Source organism: Naumovozyma dairenensis, chromosome 3, assembly GCF_000227115.2.
Source record: "Naumovozyma dairenensis CBS 421 chromosome 3, complete genome".
Taxonomy (NCBI): domain Eukaryota; kingdom Fungi; phylum Ascomycota; class Saccharomycetes; order Saccharomycetales; family Saccharomycetaceae; genus Naumovozyma; species Naumovozyma dairenensis.
The window spans coordinates 199,923-220,400 of NC_016481.1; the positions used below are offsets into that span (position 1 = coordinate 199,923).

Genomic DNA, 20,478 nt, shown 5'->3' on the forward strand with positions numbered 1-20,478 from the left:
ATCATAATGTCTACTGAAGTTGCTGTTTCTATTCAACCTGAAATTATCGAGAATCCAGATGGATCTAAATCCATCATAACTTACAAGATCGAAAATGGTGAAAAATACAAGATCACTCAAAGGGTTAAAGAGATTAAAGTTGTTGAAAAAGTTCACAAGAGTGTAGCTGAAAGAAGGAACTGGCCTAAATATGGTCTTGAAAAGGGATCTCCAGCAGGTCCTCAAACTTCCACTACTACCTTAAGTGATGAAGTGGAATTAAGATTGAGCAGAAATTGGAGACAAGTGGAAGAAGAAAGACAACAAAAAGAAAAGGGTACTACTGTTAAGAGTATTTCTTGTAGATTATGTGGTAATGACCATTACACAATGAACTGTCCATTTAAGAGCATATTGAATGAAATTTCCGCTTTGGAAGATCCAGCTGCTGGTGTGGAACTTAATGAAGAAGGTGCTGGTGAAATTAGCGCTGGTGTTGGTGCAGAAGAAGCTGGAGCTGAAGGTGGTCATAGATATGTTCCTCCATCTCGTCGTGCAGGTGCTAAAGATCCATCATCTGACGCTTACAGAGATTCAAGAGAACGTGATGATATGTGTACTTTGAAGATTATGCAACTAAATGAAAATGCTGATGAAAATAATTTGAGAGAGGAATTATTATTCCCATTCGCTCCTATTCAAAAGTGTGTTGTTGTTAGAAATAGAGATACAGGTAGATCTAAGGGTCTTGCGTTTGTTACATTCTCCAGTGAGCAAATGGCTGAAAAGGCCTTACATTTCTTAGATGGTAGAGGTTTCATGAATTTGATCTTACGTGTTGAATGGTCCAAACCAAAGAGTGAAGTTAAGAAAATTTAAGCTAAAAAAAGGTTTTAAACTACATAAAGAGTAATTAATTTTAAAGAACCTTTCTCACCTGTATAATAAGAAAATCCTCATGAAAATTGTTTTATTACTAGACATTACCTTCCCTGTCTGTTTAGTCATTTTGCATATGTAAGTTAAGAATAATATTAAATTTATGAAGTAGTAATGTTATATAAGTAAAAAAACGAGCAAGAAAGGATATACATCTTGGTACATATATGTATATATATAAAGGGCTCGAAAACACATAAGCATGAATATTTTTTAACATTTTATAGTTCACTTCATATGATGTATAGTTTTTTGAATGCATTTTTTGTTTGACTATGTTAGTGCTTTTGGTTGCCAGACGCCGGAGTACGAGAATGACCAATTATCATATTACTATAGCATGAATTTTTGCTTTAGCATTTTTCCAGCTTTTCAAACATTCTTGTAAAAAATAAATGATATCTTTTGAGATATATTTCAAAGATTTTTCCCATTTCATGTTTAAATAACTTACCAAATGATTTAAATTGTTCTCCATAGATTCATTAACGTCATTAATATCTTTTGTAATTAAATTGAAACATTCTTTTAGCTTTTCAACTTCTTTATTTAATTTTTTCAACTCTTCTTTCCTTTCAAGATCAGTCAATAAATATGGGTCAATTTCGTAAAACCCATGAATCTTCTTGGAATTCTCCTTCCTTCTCCTTCTTTCCAATTGAGTCTTTAGTAGCATTCGATTGTTATCAATAGGAGCCGTTTTACTAGTTGGACGCGGATTCGAAGCGGAATTATTTGTTGATGATTCTGGATCAGTTGATATTTCAATGGGTGACTCTGAATCCTGTAAATTGTTATTATTTTCATTATCCTCTGAGTAAAGAATTGTTTTATTAATAGTCGGAGAGTTTAAAGAATTATTCCCTAAAGTTTCATTCAATTTCTGTAATTGAATTGCACTTTCTTTTAAAGACTTGATTCTGAATTCCCTCTTTTTAATAGTTGTTTCAATAATTTGATACTGTAATAATTTTAATTTTCTAAAATGTAAGACCTTGAAAGAATTATCTAATGATTTGATCATTTCCTCCACAGATTCTTCCAGATTGGAATTGATATTATCAATTAAATTCTCCAAGAGGACATAATTAATATCAAAAGAAGTACCAATTTTTTCAATCCCTACAGATAAGGTTTTAATGATCTGTAAATTGTTATCATTTGAAATGACATTATTTTCTAAGCTGAATGCATTATAATAAGCGCCTAATTTAGCAATTGTATTTGATAGTTGTATAAGATTTGATTTGTTTGATTTCACTGTATGATAGATTGGTAAAAGATGGATCTTGTAATCTTTTAATAATTTTTCAAATTTGATGAATTTATTATTTATGAGATGTAATGATTCATTGGAATCATTTATTATAGAATAGTCTAATCTTGTGATGGATGCTGGGGAGGGCAATAGTATATGTAGTGGGCTCGGTTTTGTTGGATTCAATGGGGGTGCTAATAAATTATTTAGTGGTAATATAACAATCGGTGGAGAATTTAAGACGTCTTTCCAAGAATATTCTGGGTTTAAGAATTTTTGGAAAACAGAAAGATTTCTAATCTCGTCAATTTTATTACAATTATTTAAGAATGAAATAAATTTCCTCTTTCTTTTTTCAATAATTTTTAAATCATTTTGAACATGGATTGGATTTATGAAATAATTGATTAATGGGTGTTTTGAAGGAATCGGAGGTACCACTATCGTTGGCAATAATTTTTTCAATACTTGATATAATGTATCAAATTCAGAATATCTCCTTGTTACTTTTGAACCATTATATTGGATGACATAACCTATGGCATGCTTGCCCCATGGATCTTTATAATCACCTGTATCTATTACTTGTATTTCATCATCGTCATCGTCATCATTACTGTAATCCTGGTCATTCTCATCTTGATCGTTAAAATGACTTGTTTGATTATATATTTTTGTATTTTGTTTTTTTATTTTCGCTAACGATAGAGACATTGATAATGTTTCGAATGGTTCTTCGTTACTACTACCGTCACTTAAGGCAGATATAAAGTTTTGTGGATCGTTCTTGCTTTCGTTATTCGTAGCGATATCATGAATAGGTGACTCTGGATTGTTATTATTATCAGACAAATTGATATGATAAGATAGTTCGTCATCAAGAGCATTCTTATTATTTGATGTTGGCCCTTCTTCAACGTTTCCCTGACTATGTTCCTCTGTTGAGCTTATATGTCTTGAAGACACTAATGAATTAATTGAATTTGAAGCCTTGATGTGATGTTCATTATTAGCAATGGATCTTGACGGTGAAGAAGAAGATGATATAGATGACGGTGAGAAGGAGGATGGTGAATTTGATGGAGGAGTTGTGTTTATACCTGAAGCATATAGATGATTTGTTCCTACGAATGGATTATTATCTTCTTCATCAATCATTAAAGATTGAAACGATGTACTGTCTGGATGATATAATACCTCCGGTTGTGACTGTGGCAGCAAGTGTAATTGTTGTCGTTGCTTGTTTTCATTCTTCTTCTTCTTCTTTTTGTCTCTTTTGTTTTGTGTCCAATTATCTTTGTTGTCTATAAATAAGTTCTGAGATAGTTTTAATGTACTTGTGTCCTTATCTGTGTTTATAGGATCAACCACAGGTTCCTGCTCCTCTCGATCATCAGAGGATTCTATATCTTTCAATGTGTCAAAGATGTTCATAGTTCTTTCGAATGCTTGGCAGTTTTCAGTTACCTAATTAAAGTAGTAATACGAGACTTATACTAATAGTAGGTCCAGTCCTTAGATTACTGTGTTATCTTATCTAGTCTTTCTTCCCCTTTTTTTGCGTTATCTAACTGATCATTCGTGGGTATCCCTTTGTAATCTTTGAGTTTATGTATTTTGTATTTTGTATTTTGTATTTTCGGGCCTTTAAAGGTGACAGTGCCATTGTCATATATTAAGAGTTGGAAACTAAAACAACAAGGAAACAAGAGATAAGAGTATATATTATGCGTGATTAACTTTATCTTTTCATTTATTTCTGTGAGCTTTATTGCATTGCATACCTATATACATATATTTATAAGCAAGTTAGAGTATTTTGCGGTTGTTGTTCTTTTGAGAGTGGGAATAAATTAAATGTATCATTATTACTATCATTACTTTTTATTTATGCTGATGGTTCTTCTGGTTTCTTGGCAACAAATAACATCATTGGAGTAAACAATTTAGATCTACCACCGGCAACAAGACCCACAGCAGCATTCTCTAAAGCTTCAGTAACTTTAACAGAACCTTCAGGAGCAATACCAACTTTTTCCATCACAGAGACCATTGTATTAGTAAATTTTCTACCCAAATAACTTGTTCTAAAGAAAGTGGCCAAATCATTAATACTTTGAACATATTTCCATTCACCAGTTAATGGATAATACCATGGAACTTCATCATTATTATCAGCCAAATCTTTATCGACCAATACATCAAACCCACAATTTTTCAAAGCATCTCTAGCGACATCAACTGAGAACATTTTTGGAATACCATCACCCAATTCAATTTCATAACGAATCTTTTGATGTTCTTCATTATTTTCATCGAATTTATCAGTCATAACCCATTCATACACAGCGAAAACCCCACCTGGTTTCAAAACTTTATAAATTTCCTTATAACATTTTTCTAAATTAGGAGCATGACAAGTAGCTTCAATGGCATAAACTTTATCAAACGTATTTTCTTCAAAAGTACCATTCAAATCCATAAAATCGCCCTTAATGAATTCCAAATTTTTATCCAATCCTGCCTTCTTAGCTCCCCATTTAGCCTTTGCAATTTGATAATCATTATTATTTAATCCCACAATGTGGCATCCAGTGAAATTAGCGATTTCTCTTGCGGGACCACCAACACCACATCCAACATCTAGGACTAGATCTTGTTTCTTGATACCAGCCATATATGCTAAATAATGTTCATGTCTAGCGATAGAAGCTTGGAAGGATTCACCTTTGTAAAAACGAGAAAAATGGAAACTAGACCCCCATCCATATTCGTAGAAATCCGTGACGATATTATAATAAGAATGAGTGGTCTCGTTGTAATTTTCTAATCTTTCTTGTTCTTGATCTTGGTCGTAGACACCACCTTTCCAATTATCTAAATATTGAGAGACGGCTAGTTTTTGAGATTTCTTGTCCTTGGATAATAAGGCAGATAGACCGACCTTGGGACCAATTTCCTCGCCGTGTAATTGTTTGGTGAATTCTGCCTGTCTTTGTCTTAATTCGGTGGTCATGATTTTATGTGTGATTTGAGAGAATGTTGGTTGGTCTTTCTTAAGAGAGATTGTTCCTGTGACTGTCGTATACTACAAGGTTGCCAAAAGTAAATATGTACATGTATATGTATATATATATATAGTATTTATCAACGTCCCTTGCCTTAAAATGCGGAATCTTTTCAATAGTTCAATAATGGAATGGAATGGATTTAAGATATCAATTAAGGATTTAGAGAATTGTGTCGTCGTTCCTGGGCGTGTCATATCATATATCATATCATATATACGCACTATTTACTATAGAGATATATAGATGTCCAATGTACGGTTCGTAAGAAAATTAACGGGGACAGTTTCACCGTATAGCTCTGCCGAGGGGAAGGTGGGATCGTAAACGAACCAATATGTAGCCCTAATTTTTGGGGGTATAACCCTAAAGGGTCCTTTAAACCCGACAATACCACCACCCAAACACAACGGTTCTGCACGTGACCACGGTCACGAATGGAGCAATAGATTCACACCTTATGTCCATGATTCCGTTCTTCTTTTCTCCGGCCCCCCTTCCGTCTTCCGTCTTCCGTCTTCCGTCTTCCGTCTTCCGTTTTTTTTAGTTCACGTTTCTTTTTTTTCGCCACCCAAAAAATATAAATTAAAGAAGAGAGTAAAAATATATGTTGAATTACCGTTTTTATTGAGTGAATTAATGAGTACACTGTGATGGTTCACAACTTACCAGTAATAGAACAAGGAACAGCAAGGGTGAGGTATCTATTATAAAATAATATATACGTGCTTCTATTACAGCTCATTATTAGAGGGATACACGATACTTTCAACAAACTTAGGCTATCACACAGTAATAACATAATAGTCAATCGAACACCATTTACATATTTATATTCAAAGGAAAAGGAAATAACCAGGCAAACAAAGGAACTAAGCAAATAAATAAACAACCGGATAAATGACTACCGTGGGAACTACAACAGGGAAAAGACAGCTGGATCTTATAGACCAACAACAACAACAACAACAACAATTCGAAACACAAAATGCAAATAATACTCGACCCAAAGATAGTACCGAGAATGCCACAACCAACCCCATGAAGAAACAAGATTTGGATAATAAAACTAATACAGAACAGTCTAACGGTAATTCAAAGAAAAAGCAACTGCTGGACCCAGAAGCTAGAAATAAAAGAACTGCTCAAAATAGAGCTGCTCAAAGGGCCTTTAGAGAAAGGAAAGAACGGAAAATGAAAGAATTGGAAGAAAAAGTTGCCAATCTGACCAAGATCCAAAAACAAAATGAAATTGAATCAGAATTCTTAAGAAGTCAATTAATTACTTTGGTTAACGAATTGAAGAAATATAAACCAAATAATGAAAACGCTTCAAAAGTCTTGAATTATATATCTAACTCAAATTCAAATTCAAACCCAGATCTAAATTTGAATTCCAAATTTTCTCCTATGGAAAGTGATGCCTCCGCTATGAAACGAAGTACTGGAAGTGTATCTTCTGGGGATTCAAATTCAAGGACAATGACTTCTATGGATGCTCCTTCTATGTCAACAACCACCTCAGTACAATCGAATCCATTAAATTTAAAACCTCATAATAATATGACTCTAAATGATATATTACCCCCCGCAACAACGGTTGCATCAACAAGTACACTGGATGCAAATCCAAGTTCTACTCTGTTCGACAGCCTATTAGCAAATGATGATTTATTTACTCAACAATTGATGTCGTTCGCAAATAATGCCAATAACAATAACAATAACAACGACAGCGTAACGACTCTTGATAATTCAAATACACAACAACAAAACCTACAACAACCCCAAATTACACCACCCATCGAAGATTCAAACTTGATTTCAAACTCATTCGATTTCAATGATAAATTCGATGAACAAGTTTCAGATTTTTGTGGGAAAATGAGTATGGCCTGCGGTACAAGATCAAATCCAATACCAAAATCAAAATCAAATGTATCAACACCTCAATCAATCATGAACAGCAACAACAAATCGCCAATTTCTCCACTAAATGATAGCACATTAGCAAAAAGCAATGTTATTACTACATCGAACATTTTTGATCATCAATCAAACACTCCTCAAGCAATAAATTCAAATTTAACAAATACTTGGGGAATACCTTCAGCATCACCAAATTCAAATGATTCTTCTCCAAATAATATTGTTCCAACTCAAGATAATTCAAATGTAAACATGAATTTCGGCCAATTAGGGTTCATGATGGATTCTCCTCAATTTCAAAATATCGATCTATCATTACCAATTGAAAATGATAAGTTTTCAGCATCAAATTTCAAAAAACCATCATTGCCATTTATTAACCCAACATTAGCTTTCCCAAATGATGATCTATTCAATAAAAACAACAGCAATAACGACAACAACAACAATACCACAACAACACACGATGAATCAGACTTATTATCACAATTCCTAGCAAATGATTATAGTAACACGATTAGCACTAATAATTTGATGAATTCAGACGATGATGAAGACGAAGACGATGACGATTATGAAAAGAAATTAGTTGCAAATAACTTAATCAACGAGGAACCATCTTCGACGAACAAGAATAATAATTTGACTTCTACTTCAAAAGAACAAGAAAATAATGATTTTGATGATTTCATCGTACCATCAAGGGATGGAGGATTATTGAGATGTTCAGAAATTTGGGATAGAATCACTGCTCATCCAAAATATTCAGAATTAGATATTGATGGTCTTTGTTCAGAATTAATGACAAAGGCAAAATGTTCAGAAAGAGGTGTGGTAGTTAACGCAGAAGATGTTCAAATGGCTTTAACTAAACATATGAGTTGATAACTTAATTTATTATTATACATACATACGCATATAGATACGCGCATACACATTTACAAACCCTTACGTGAGACGATTAGTAATGTTTATTTTTATACCAAAATAATTTTTATTCTTATTTTGTTTGTTCCTTCCAATATGTATATAATAGAAGGACTCAGATTATTATTGAATCTCGAGATGTCCTTTAAATGAGGAAAGGTATGCAGAAATAGCAATGCGTTCAAATGGAGGGTTTCAACTAATACACACGATGTCAAGTAACAGAGAAAGAAATACGTCCTTAAATATGAAGTCACTAGTAACATACTTTTTACTTATTTCCCTACGTAATGGCCAAAGATATGTCTATAAGTATAAAACGGTTTTCTATAATATCTTATTAAGGGGGAAGAGGTGAGGAAAAATAGAACCATAAAATAAGCGCCGAGCTAAAAATATCGGGGCTCTGTGTCACCATGATAGAGATTGTGACAGATATTTTGAGCAGTTAATGTATAAAAAACTGACTTATTCGACGTTGTATTCCCTTTATTTGCTTTCTTAGAAGCGAAATTTAACAAAAACCTGTCTGAAATATTGATAGTCGATTTCCTTCAAACACTATGAAAGAAACCTTGGATTTTCTGAGATTGCATAATTACCCTAAAATATTACAGTATATGCCTTTGGGAACTGTCAAAAAATTATTAAAAAACTGCCCATACTTGCTTTCAAATATAAAATTATAGGGTCAACTGTGTTTTTAGTCATACGTATCGTTTCTATATCTACCAGTTTTTTCTGAAAGAAAGTCCACTCAAGAGAAGTTGTTGGATGATTTTATATTATTGTTCATTAGTTTATGTGCGTAAAAGTCTTTCTTAATATAAATTACGTCATATGCATCTTACATAATATTACAAGTGGATGGTCTTTATCTTTATTCTTCTTAATACCCTTGAATTTCTCTTTCCATCTTTTCCTATCATTATAATCTACACCACTCATAGATTTTAATAAAGTGGGTAGTGGTGTACTCTTTGTTCTTTCAACTTCATTCATCAAATGAGCTTGTGTTTTCCGTTTGTTTCTTTGCTTTTGTAATCGCTTTTGTTTTTTAATTTCGCTTGATTTAAGTTTAAATCTTTCTCATCGATATTAATATGAACGTCATTTGTCCTACTTGTCTCATATTTGTCGTTTGATGTGTCTTCCATATAATCGGGATCTTTATTCTCGTCATCGACATTCATATTATTACTAGTAGTATTACTATTCATTCTGTTGAACGCCCATTCTCCAATACTATTAGCAGTACGAATAGATCTATGAGCTGTCGTGACATTTGTTTGCATCCTTGTCGGTAGGTACATTTCAGGCCCATGTTGTTCCATCAATGATTCGTCGTCATAATCATCATCATAATCCTCCCCCTTTCCATTCTCATCATCAGATGGTGGTCCCGGGAAGAATTGCTCTGGGACATCCGCAATCATTTCACCATTTTTTGCAGTAATTCCTGCCTTCGGTAAAGTTGGATAATATTTATATCTATTTATTGACTTTCCTTCTTCACTACTTGTCTTTTCTAATGATTCTAATTTATTTGATAAATATTCAGAATTTAATGCAGTCATACCATTGTAATTGTGTTGGTCATCGTTTATAGGTGGTGATGATTCATTAACTATCACCATGGAATAGAAAAGGATCTTAGGGAAAGTTCGATTTGAATCTAATAAATCTTGTAATGTTAAAATTTGTAAGTTGTCCATTGCAAATTTTGAATCATAGAGTAACCAATCGTCAGTTATATGAGCAATCGTAGGTTCGTTATTTGATTGTCTAATAGCTGTGAAAATTTCCTTGGTTATTGGATTTTGAATTAATGTGGATTGTAATACTAATCTAAAATGTCCTTCATTACGATCGGATATAGAAATCGAGGGTAAGATTGATAACACGGAATAATCAGACGAGAGATCGTCTAAATCATCATCATCATCATCGTCATCACCATGTACTTCCTCTTCATCGTCACCTTCATCGCTGTCATTTTGGTCACCAACATGCATGTTTCTCGTACCTTGTATAATATTATAATCAGATTCATCATCTTCATCTATGGATCTGACGCATTCTACTGGTTTCTTAATCTCTTCATTAGTATCATCATCAAAACGTTGAAGTTGATTCGAATATGAATCAAATCCACTATTTTGTATTGATATTTCACTATTTTCATAACTTGGCTCCAAGCCACTAGATTGGTCGTCCATATGATTGTCGTTATTATTTAACCCTAGAGCAGTGTTAGAAAGATTCTTGGCTCCTAGTTCATCTTCTTCTAATTGTGTACTGGATTCTTCATCTTGTCTCGTTAGAACTAAATGTAATGGATGCCCCTGGTATGCCATTGAATTAGTATCATCATCGCCAAAACTGTTAATTGATACTAATTCAGATTGAGGCGGCGTATAGTATTGATTATTTGCTAAAGGTTCCTCTTGTTGTTCATTGATTATAGTCTGTTTAGGATCCTTAGAATGTTTCCTAAGATGTGGGAAATTCAGAACTATTGAACTGTTATCGTATGCATTCCCTGTGTGTTTCTCTGTTTGATTTAATTGCTCGTTTTCATCAGGTGTATATGCTTGATTATTATGACTCAGACTTGTAGTTGTTGTTATCGGTTGCGTTATAAGGATCTCGTCTGTATCATTGTCAATTGATGAATCTTCGTTAGGATCTCGACTTTCTTTGTGGATATATTGCTTTTCTTCTCGTTCTTCTCGTTGTTTTTCTTCTTCATCATCATTTTGTTCTTGTAACTGGAGAGAATCTAAATTATTAAGATGTAAATTTGGTCTACCTTGCCAAGTTGAACCAGCAAATTCTAAAAACATTGGATCATCAAAATTATTGACTTTATCGGTTAATAAATAATGATTTTCATGATTATAGCACTCTGATTGGGTTAATTTAGTAATTTGAATATTTTCCAAATCTTCTAAATGGAAATAATCTCTTAAGAATAATTCTAATAATGAAATATCACTATGAACTTTATCAGGAATGGATACCAACAAGATTTTCTTCACCGTGGGCTTAATATCATTAACACTATTAGTATTATTATTATCGTCAATAGCAGTATCAGTAGTAGTTGCATTGGAGTAAAAATGACTATTTAAAAACCTTTTCAAAAGTGTATATTTCAGTTGGTTCCCAGTTAATTCTTCAAAATCACCTAATCTAATATTTCTAAGATACCAGGACCACAACCCATTATCATCATTATTATAATAATCACGTACTCTAACTGAGTTCTGCATAATATGTATTCTATGACTGTATATTTGTAAAAGGATGGACTGGCGTGAGAGAGAGAGATGCAGAATGTACGTGCAGTAGTGGGGGTATCAATGGGGCTGCAATAGTACCAGTTGCGCCTACAAGAAATGGTTGAACAGCAACAGTTGTGAGAAAATAATTAAATAAACGTACGTGAGGATACGATAATGATTATATCTGTAATTCACTGTATTTTAGATGATGATATTAACTCTAGTGTTCTTGTTGTTTACAACCAGATCTCTGTTTCAATTTTCTATGGAAATATACGAAACCATGTTAAAACATCGCTTTATTTTTCCCGTCCGGAAAATATTACCGAGTATATGAATCATGTTATTACGTATTTAGACGTAACGTCGAGATTGTTGATTAACTTGACGACGCAATAACAACTGTTAGAAGTAAAAAGATGTTGATGGTTTGTGTATAAGGAAAGTTAGTTGTTGGAAAGCCTGGAATATTATTTTGTTGAACCTTCATGATCCGTAGTTTTGTTATTATTTAGCAGACCTGAAACTTATGTAGTATTATTGTTATACAGCATTTCAAGTCAGCACTAAAACATCAACAGAGCAGAAAACCCAGTCTTTTTATTAGGTTTTCCGTTTGTAATTGTGTGAGTGAATATATGTAGCCCGGATCAACCCCTTGAACCGCGGTGTGGAATATATAAGTGGACATTGTAATAAGATAGAAGATAGAAAGACTCTCCTTGAATATATAGAACTGAAGAACAGAACACACAACGAATAACGAATAGATATAGTGAATAGATCATATACACTATTAAATAACTATTACATAATCAATACACAACATCAACATCATCAATAACATTATAAACAACAACAACACTCAAGATCACTCTGATAACTCTCAGGTAAATGAACAAATAGACCCCCGTGGCTCTAGTGCTAAATCAGCACAACTGGTCTTCTTAAAATCTGTTTGTTGTAGAAATCAAATAAATAAAAGAAAGGGCAAAGTATGTCTCGGGTGTTTTCCAGTGTTTTCCGGTTACCCCGGAACAAAAGGTGGACCAACACCTGTCCGACCAGACATGGGAGGGGTTGGGTAGGGGGGTTGGGTTGGATTAAAAACTTTCGGGGGTAGAAGCCGGGCTAGAAGGCCTCCAATTGGGGTCCGGCGGGGGGGGAAACGGAAAATTTGGGGGTAGAATTGGGGGTACAGATAAATAACCAAAATATTTTTAGATGACTAGTAATTAAGGTAAAAAGAGACCACATTAAGATATATTCAATTTCTATAAATGGGGGTTGGGGGTGGGGTTAAACTTTTTATTTTGGGTGGGGGTAGGGGGTAGATATTTTCATCTGGGTGTTGAAAACGGGTGGGGGTAGGCCTAGTTTTTTGGGGGGGGGGGGGGGGGGGGTAGAAATATTTTCTACCGCTCCCATGTGTTGTCGCGAAGGGAAACACCGGCAAACCGTAATACAAAAATAGTACAAACTCAAAATTAACTTACACATCAATGGAGAGTGCGTTTATTAAAATTCGAATACCAGTTGCATATAGTATGCCAACATTGTAATAATGGAACATTTAACAGGGGATGCAATAGTATATACACTGCAGGGCCCTAAGTAAGTAACCATACAATGTAATTAATATCGAAGGGTCACCTCGCAAGGTCATTTCAACCATTAAGCGTTTACGATAAGGTAAAGCAATCACTCGAATAAAGAACAGAAGTGAGTTTTCATTATTCCATCTTGATCTAGAATATTGAATTATATCGCCAAAGATAGAGGATATAACACAGGACCATATGGCGTCCTCCTTCCACTTCAAAGTAAATGGAGAACGTACATTGGTCTAGACCTTGTTATAGTTTGATTGCTATTATAGTATAAATATGAATCACAGTGGTATAATTTTCTGTTGTTGTTATTTATATTTCCACAATATAATATCTCTTCCCCTTGTTGTATGACGGAAGGAGCAAAATCGTTAAATTATGAAAGATCTTGTTCCATTGGATAAGTGAGTTTTGGATGATTTAAATTAGTATCAGACATACTTCAATAATTGTTGCTATAATTCTCGCTATAGATCTTCTATACATAAATATACGAAATGTTTAATATACATAAAGTTCTTCCATTTTCAGTATTCAAGTATCTATAAATATGTTCTCCTTTTATGTCAGGATTTCTTTCTCGATCTGTTTCTTGTTTCTTTTTTATCGTTACACCTATTTCTTTGTTCTTACTTTTGTCTTTGACGTAATTGTTTCTTTTTCTCTTATCTTCGTCTATGATAAAGGTTATTTTTTTTCTTCTTTTCTTTTTATGGTAGATATGTTTCATATTCGCCGTAACAACAAAAGAAAACTGAAGTTTCCAAAACTTTGCAACTTATGTACGTAAACCAAACTATAGTGAGTTAGCTTGTTCCAAGGTAAAGAACGTTATATTCTTATACCCTTTATATTTGTTTGATAAGGAAAGATATATTTTTTCTCTGTATTATAAAAAAATAACTAATATATATAATCAGAACTGCAATAGCATTGCGGTAAATAAATTCTTTAACCTTCTCGAAGACTTTCCTGAATGTTCATATCCTCATGGATGCCATGGCGTGGGGGGGGGGGGGGGGGCTCATAACTCACAGTAGAGTGATTTGGGTGTGATGGTAAGAAAATTCTCTACTTTTCAATCTTTTCTTTTTGTTGTTACAGTGTAGCACTAATTTCTGATTTTTTCTTTTATTTCAATAAGAAGCTAAGTTACAGCTATACAAACAGGAAATATTATCGAAAAAAATCATTCCTAGACTATAACAGTTAACTCACCTGCGCCGACTACTCTTCAATAACTGTCTCAGCCATCGCTTTTAGGTTGAGATAGTATATTCAGACCGACGTCCTAATCAATGCCTTTGGAAAAATGCCGCCTGGAAGTTTGAGTAGATTAGTAGCAATATAAGTACCTTCGGCTGTACCATTAACATTCGAAGGAGCTGACGTTGACAGAATGGCATGCTACCGTTTATTTTGTGCAAACTGCTACTATACTAAATGCAGGGGCTTTATCTAATAAAGGCGTACAAGACCATCGGCAAAAACAAAGAATTCCTCTCCACCTTGCTTCATAAAGTTTTTCCAGTTAAAGGTACCAATAGTACCGGTGCCTTAATGAAACTTAGTGGTTGGGTATCCCTCATATATTCTTAAAAACCTAAAATTTCATATTACAGTACTACGGCTGGGGCGATGCTGGCTGCGGATTAAAGTTATTAATTCAGGTAAGTGCCTTAGTACGATCGCTGAGGCCATTATTTCCACCCCACTGTGTACGACAGTTAATATGTCATCTTGACAAGATCCATCAGGTGGATCTTTATAATTGGCGACGCATGACTTATATGCGTTCTCGATTTGGGTAGCCGGACCAAATATAATGCCATCGGCAATAACGAGAGCCACCCACCACCCAACTTTTACCCAAACTGGCAAAGGTCCAGTGAAGTATCCGAATATTCTCTTAATACCTGCTAAAACGTAGGTGCACAACATAAATGCGCATTTTCCAAGAGGTGGAACAAGTGAATTAACATTATCTTTATCTGAGCCCTTTAAACTGCGAACGAAAGTGATTGATTTTGGCAAGTGCCACCCTAAGAATCCTACCAATGAATTTTGCAAAACACTCTTTACAGCAGCTTTTGCGTCATCTTCGCAAGAACCACCAGGGGGATCTTTATGACCGGCCTTGCATGACTTGCATGCATTCTCAATATCGGTAACCATATCAATTAAACCGCCGTCGCCAGCAATTAAAGCTTCCCACCAAGCTACCTTTACTGTAATTGGCTCCGATGCATCGAAGTAGGCGAATACCGACCGAACCGACGTCATAAAGTATGAATAATAAGGAAATGCTCGTTTTTCTAGAGTCAAAACAGATGGATTAGGTTCTTTTCCCTCTTGGCCCTTTAGCATACCAGCTAGGGACGCTGCAGCTAACAAAGCTGCAATACTATAAGCTGTTAACAGTTTCATAGCAATAGTGTACTAAATGATATCTTCGGTACGTAACTACGATAATTTATACCGATAACATGAAGTTGTAACTGTTTCGAGACGTTCAAATAAGGACGTATTATTTATATTATCATTTTCGAACGAGAACAACTTCAATATGCGTTTTTTTTGCTTTTGTTTTTAGCAACAGCAAACGGTATTCAACGTACGCACCTTTCCTCAGGAAAATACTCAGGTGGGACGCGGGTTGGTCCCGTTTTGGGTCCACTTCGAGATTTTTCAAAAAAAAGGGTAACCCGAGAAAAATTAAGGCCCTACGTACAGGCATGTTACGGGTAGAAATAATTTTCTAGCCTACCCTATCTGGGCACTTTCTAGCCTGGTTTCTACCCTACTTTAAAAAACTTTAAGCCAACCACCTAGCCTACCCTAACCTAATTCTAGCCTACCCCTAGCCCAGGCCTAATTTTTTTTTGTGCGGGGTTTTCTTTGTAATTGTTTTTTCTGGCACCCAACCCAGAAGTGATTTTTTTCCTACCCCTTCTTCTAGCCTAAAATTGAATTTCCCTACCCCTTCTTCTAGCCTAAAATTGAAAATTTCTACCCCTAATCCTAGCCTAAATTTTGAGCAAAAAAATCGCGTCTACCCTACCCCCTAGCCGAACCAGTAACATGCCTGCCTTCGTAGTGTACTTTTTTCAAAAGTAATAGGGCTCTTAAAAGTTGGGAACCAACATAAGATTCCATATAATGTAAATAAAAGATGAATTATGTAAGTATGAGATGTTTGCCAAAATAACAAGATATAAATTGATACTCAAAACATAAAATTCCAGAATGAAACAAAGTAATGAAAATTCCATGTTGATATGGTAGATCTCTTCAAGCTGCACCAGTGATAGTTTTTCTTCGACACAAATGTAATTTGTAGGATGGTGAGTTACATTTTGCTTGGGTCTAATCTCTTCTGAACACATTGAAAGGGTTACAGGTTACAATATCAAATTTATTCTCAAGACAAGAGGAAAATCAAAGGATATTCGAGGAATAGTATTATGTATGACACTGAAAAATGGACCAATATAACTAAAGGGGAAATAGTATATCTTGGTGAGTAAGTTGTCAGTTATTCTTGTTTAGTAACATCACGAAACCTAATATTGTGATAAAATCTAAAGGAAATAATAAACGTTAAAGTATTCACATAATAATCCACTTAAGGATTAAGTTATCAAAATACAATCTATTGATCCCTTTTTCCGATGATCTCATCATTAGATTCCACAATATAATAAAACGATCTATAAAACTCTGGTAATTCTTTATTTCTGGTAGATTTTAATTTGTATATAAAAAAATGAAGAAGAAAACACAAAAATATTATTTTTTTGAAACGTATTAAAATGGAATTTTTTTATTAGCTTGGGTTTTAAAAGAAATAATGATGTATTAAAAAATGGAATTTCATGATATAAATTAGTTAATAGATATTAAAAATTTAGTTTTCTGGAATTTCGATTTCACCAGCGTTAATGCCTTCAATAATGTCATGTGGGTTTTTGAAATCAACACGACAACCAATGGATTGAGCGGTACCCAAAATTTCCTTGGTAACTGAAGCCAAGTTCTTACCGAAGGATTTTTCTTGCATTTGCTTAGCAATTTCGATAATGTCATCTAATTGTAAGTTACCACTGTGCTTAATGTTCTTATCCTTCTTTCTGTCTCTTGGTGGTTCTTTCAAAGCTGTGATAACCAAAGAAGAAGCAGATGGAACGACGGAAGCGGTAGCTTGTCTGTTTTGAATCTTCAATTGGACGGTAACCTTAATACCTTTGAAATCCTTAGTGGCCTTGGCGATATCTTCACCAACCTTCTTTGGGGAAAGACCTAGAGGACCAATCTTTGGAGCTAAAGCAGCAGAAGCACCGACTTCACCACCGACAGCTCTTAAGTATAGGTATTTAACTTCAGTTGGATCAAACTTTGGAGGCATGTTGTCTTGTTATGTTGTCCTTTCGTTGGTGATATCTCTATTCCTCCAAATATAAACGTATAATATTTACATATATATAAAGACATTTCAAAATGTTTACGTATCTTAATTACCTACATGATTCTACTAACCTACACTAACTCGGTATCAATTTGCTGCAGCGTTTTGCTAGCCAACTATTATTCTACGGAGGATAGTAGAGATTCCAGTTGTTGGAACTCACCATAATCAGGTATGTTTTCCCTCTAACACGTCCCCCATAATGAATCTGGTCTCGGTCAGTTAGTGGAGATGATGGGAAGATTCTCAAATTTAGGCGGAGCCGCACCCAATGCTAGACACGCTACTATTCCAGTGTTCCACCTAGCAGGTCTTCCCACAAGGAAAAAGCCCTCCTCATTTCATTTCTTTCGGCACCGGAAAAAAGCGTAAAAATTCATGACTATTAAAAAACCCACACCCATACATATAATGTCCGGATGTACGGTCCCCCACCTTCCTCGGATAACCTTAGATCGCCCATAGGGAATAAAGTATTTTTATTTAATGCAGTTTTTCTTCATTATTATTATTGTCTGCAACTCCGAGATATTGTGTAAACAAACAGAGTACATAAACTAAGAAAATGCTCATATTGTCATAAAAGGTTTATATGTTTTCGTCTATCTATAGTGTGTCATTATACAGTAGGGTGTTGTTCTACATAATAGACTATTGCTTTTTGTTTCTTGGTGTATTTGGCTTTACGCAAAGGATAGGGAAATATCTTGATGAGCCTGGCATATGCTCAAGTTCCACTTTAAATTTACTTTTTAATTCTTCACTTGGTGTGTCACCTAGTTTATTTACAATGTCGTTGGAATTGTTCTCCAAATTCTTAACTGATGCTTTAAGATATGTGAAATATTCTACAGCCTCTTCTTCTACTAAGCGAGTGCCTGTGTATAACGGGGCTTTCAAATCTCCATTCTGGATAGATGTAAGAATCTCTTCAATCATTTCGGTGGTGCTTGATAATTCCTTATTCACGTACTTGAACAATTCATTTAATTTCCTTTTGAAATCAGGTGCTTTGATCATGAAACTGTTAATACTTTTCTGGAACATTTCAATTTCTGGTAAAGGAGGTGAACCAATTGAAGAAAAGGGTTTAAAACGAAGGTTATGCAATAAGGTATCATCAACAAATTTTGATTTTGCAGGAAATTTTTCGTCAATAATACCATACGATTTTAATATTGCAAAATGGATTATCTCTACAAGACAAAGAGATTCGTTTATCTTATTCCGTTTCGATAAATAATTTAGGAATGCAATGTTCATTTCGAATTGAGGTAAATCTATGTCAAGTGCATTATGGTACTGAGTCCTTAGTTTTCCTTTTTCTTCCCAGCTTTCAATTTTTAATTTTTTATTCATTGCAGATATCGAATCTTTTTTCTTTTGTATATGGCTAATTATCAAGAGCAAAGCGTTTGTTAAATGTTTGCACAAATAATGGCTGTACCAAAATAATGAATATGATTCAAAAGGTTTATAAATTTCAAGATCAAAGCCTTTTAAAGAGAACTCTATCATCGATGTTATTTTCATGGAATAAGCCCAAGCTCCAATGGACATGATATAATCTAGTGATTGAGAATTATCTTGTCCATTAGTTACTTGTAATTGTAGATTTGATAGTAATTGAGAATGCATATTTTCCAATTGAGCTTGAACTGAATCCCAAACCAGTAGCTGTCTGTTATAACCTTGTCTATATCTACAGGTATTTTGGGACGAATTTTGATACCATTCAAATAAGACGCTCAGACATTCTTGTAATATAGGTTGAATTAATGTGTCTACATCCCCATTTTGTTCTGTAGCATTCTTAGGCAAATCCAGAACATGCGATTTCAAAAATCCATCCAAAGAATATTTTCCTAGAACAGTTCTATCTTCTCTCATTAAAAACAAGGGAAAAATTGCCCTAGCGATTACATGCCTTTGATGTAATTTATTAAAATAGGTTGCAAATTGTAAAATTTCTATGAAATTTTCCGATTTTGCCACTTTGATTACAATTTTAACGTGCTCAGCAAGAGTCACAAAACCTGAAAATTGAACATTATCAGGATCTACTAGATGTTTGGGAGGAAATTGATTTGCAAGTCGTTTTTGAATACCCATTGAAAATGAACCCATTGGTGGTTCTAACTTAGTGGATATTGTGTCTAAATATTTAGCGATTTCAATCATTTCATCCAAATATTGATTGTCTGTTGAAAAATGTACGACATGATCCTCCATATGTACGAAACATTTTGTCAATTCTATGGATTTGGCAAGTCTTTCCGTTCTTCCATCTTTTATTTCTTTCAAAGTAGTTAACCCATTTTCTAACAATTGTAATATGATTTGTTGGTCAGGTAAACCCACAAACGAACCTAGTCCCATTATATTAAAATTCATATCTTCTTCTTCGAAAATAACACCTGATTTTAATAAATCTTGAGCAAATTTTGCAAAATAGCAAATACCTATTACACAACTGTTTAAAACTTTGTCATAAATAACATTATTTGTTTTCAAAACATGAATGTCATTAAATGTTTCATTTGAACATTTAACAAGGAAATTCTCGACGTATCTACAACTTAATATTGTCGTTGGTAAAGTTTGATAATTATTTAGCCAACAAAGAACTAAACGTAATAATCTTTCTGTAATGGCAGTAACATAATTCAAGGCATCATTCTGTGTTTCTTCAGTGGAGCCATATGCAATATTACAATCAAATTTGTATTCTTCCGTAGTTAATTTGATTAAACTTGAATCTAACTTTGGGTTATTAACTTCTAAAGAATGGGTTCCTTCAAATAAATCAAAATTAGGATCTTTTATTATAGTTTTGGTTTGCAATTTATTAGCCAATTGAATAAATATATCCTTTACCTCAATTAATTCTGAATCATCAACTTCATTATATTTGTCTTTTGGCTCTTGCAATGTCAGACTGCTCAATTTTTCTTGTACCATCGTCGTAAACAATTGTTTGTGCTAATTTGACTATACTGCTTTTGTTCTTATGATC

At 34.0% G+C, this 20,478-nt stretch overlaps 8 protein-coding genes across 8 annotated transcripts; 2 read left to right on the forward strand and 6 right to left on the reverse strand.

Moving 5' to 3' along the window:
* Positions 1-6: 6 nt before the first annotated feature.
* TIF35 (translation initiation factor eIF3 core subunit g) lies at positions 7-858 on the forward strand (the record flags this gene model as incomplete). The annotated part of the gene is made up of 1 exon (XM_003668959.1): positions 7-858. One exon carries the CDS (start codon positions 7-9, stop codon positions 856-858), a length of 852 nt encoding a protein of 283 aa, XP_003669007.1.
* A 385-nt stretch (positions 859-1,243) lies between these two features.
* Positions 1,244-3,610, reverse strand: SNX41 (Snx41p; the record flags this gene model as incomplete). The annotated part of the gene is made up of 1 exon (XM_003668960.1): positions 1,244-3,610. The coding sequence occupies one exon, from the start codon at positions 3,608-3,610 to the stop codon at positions 1,244-1,246; it is 2,367 nt and encodes a 788-aa protein (XP_003669008.1).
* Positions 3,611-4,064: 454 nt separating this feature from the next.
* ERG6 (sterol 24-C-methyltransferase) lies at positions 4,065-5,192 on the reverse strand (the record flags this gene model as incomplete). The annotated part of the gene is made up of 1 exon (XM_003668961.1): positions 4,065-5,192. One exon carries the CDS (start codon positions 5,190-5,192, stop codon positions 4,065-4,067), a length of 1,128 nt encoding a protein of 375 aa, XP_003669009.1.
* Positions 5,193-6,144: 952 nt separating this feature from the next.
* Positions 6,145-8,058, forward strand: YAP1 (DNA-binding transcription factor YAP1; the record flags this gene model as incomplete). Its single annotated transcript, XM_003668962.1, has 1 exon — positions 6,145-8,058. The coding sequence occupies one exon, from the start codon at positions 6,145-6,147 to the stop codon at positions 8,056-8,058; it is 1,914 nt and encodes a 637-aa protein (XP_003669010.1).
* Positions 8,059-9,101: 1,043 nt separating this feature from the next.
* GIS4 (Gis4p) lies at positions 9,102-11,375 on the reverse strand (the record flags this gene model as incomplete). Its single annotated transcript, XM_003668963.1, has 1 exon — positions 9,102-11,375. The coding sequence occupies one exon, from the start codon at positions 11,373-11,375 to the stop codon at positions 9,102-9,104; it is 2,274 nt and encodes a 757-aa protein (XP_003669011.1).
* A 3,233-nt stretch (positions 11,376-14,608) lies between these two features.
* On the reverse strand, positions 14,609-15,424 carry NDAI0C01080 (uncharacterized protein; the record flags this gene model as incomplete). The annotated part of the gene is made up of 1 exon (XM_003668964.1): positions 14,609-15,424. One exon carries the CDS (start codon positions 15,422-15,424, stop codon positions 14,609-14,611), a length of 816 nt encoding a protein of 271 aa, XP_003669012.1.
* A 1,480-nt stretch (positions 15,425-16,904) lies between these two features.
* On the reverse strand, positions 16,905-17,402 carry RPL12A (60S ribosomal protein uL11; the record flags this gene model as incomplete). The annotated part of the gene is made up of 1 exon (XM_003668965.1): positions 16,905-17,402. One exon carries the CDS (start codon positions 17,400-17,402, stop codon positions 16,905-16,907), a length of 498 nt encoding a protein of 165 aa, XP_003669013.1.
* Positions 17,403-18,113: 711 nt separating this feature from the next.
* On the reverse strand, positions 18,114-20,423 carry MAK10 (Mak10p; the record flags this gene model as incomplete). Its single annotated transcript, XM_003668966.1, has 1 exon — positions 18,114-20,423. The coding sequence occupies one exon, from the start codon at positions 20,421-20,423 to the stop codon at positions 18,114-18,116; it is 2,310 nt and encodes a 769-aa protein (XP_003669014.1).
* Between the last annotated feature and the right edge of the window lie 55 nt (positions 20,424-20,478).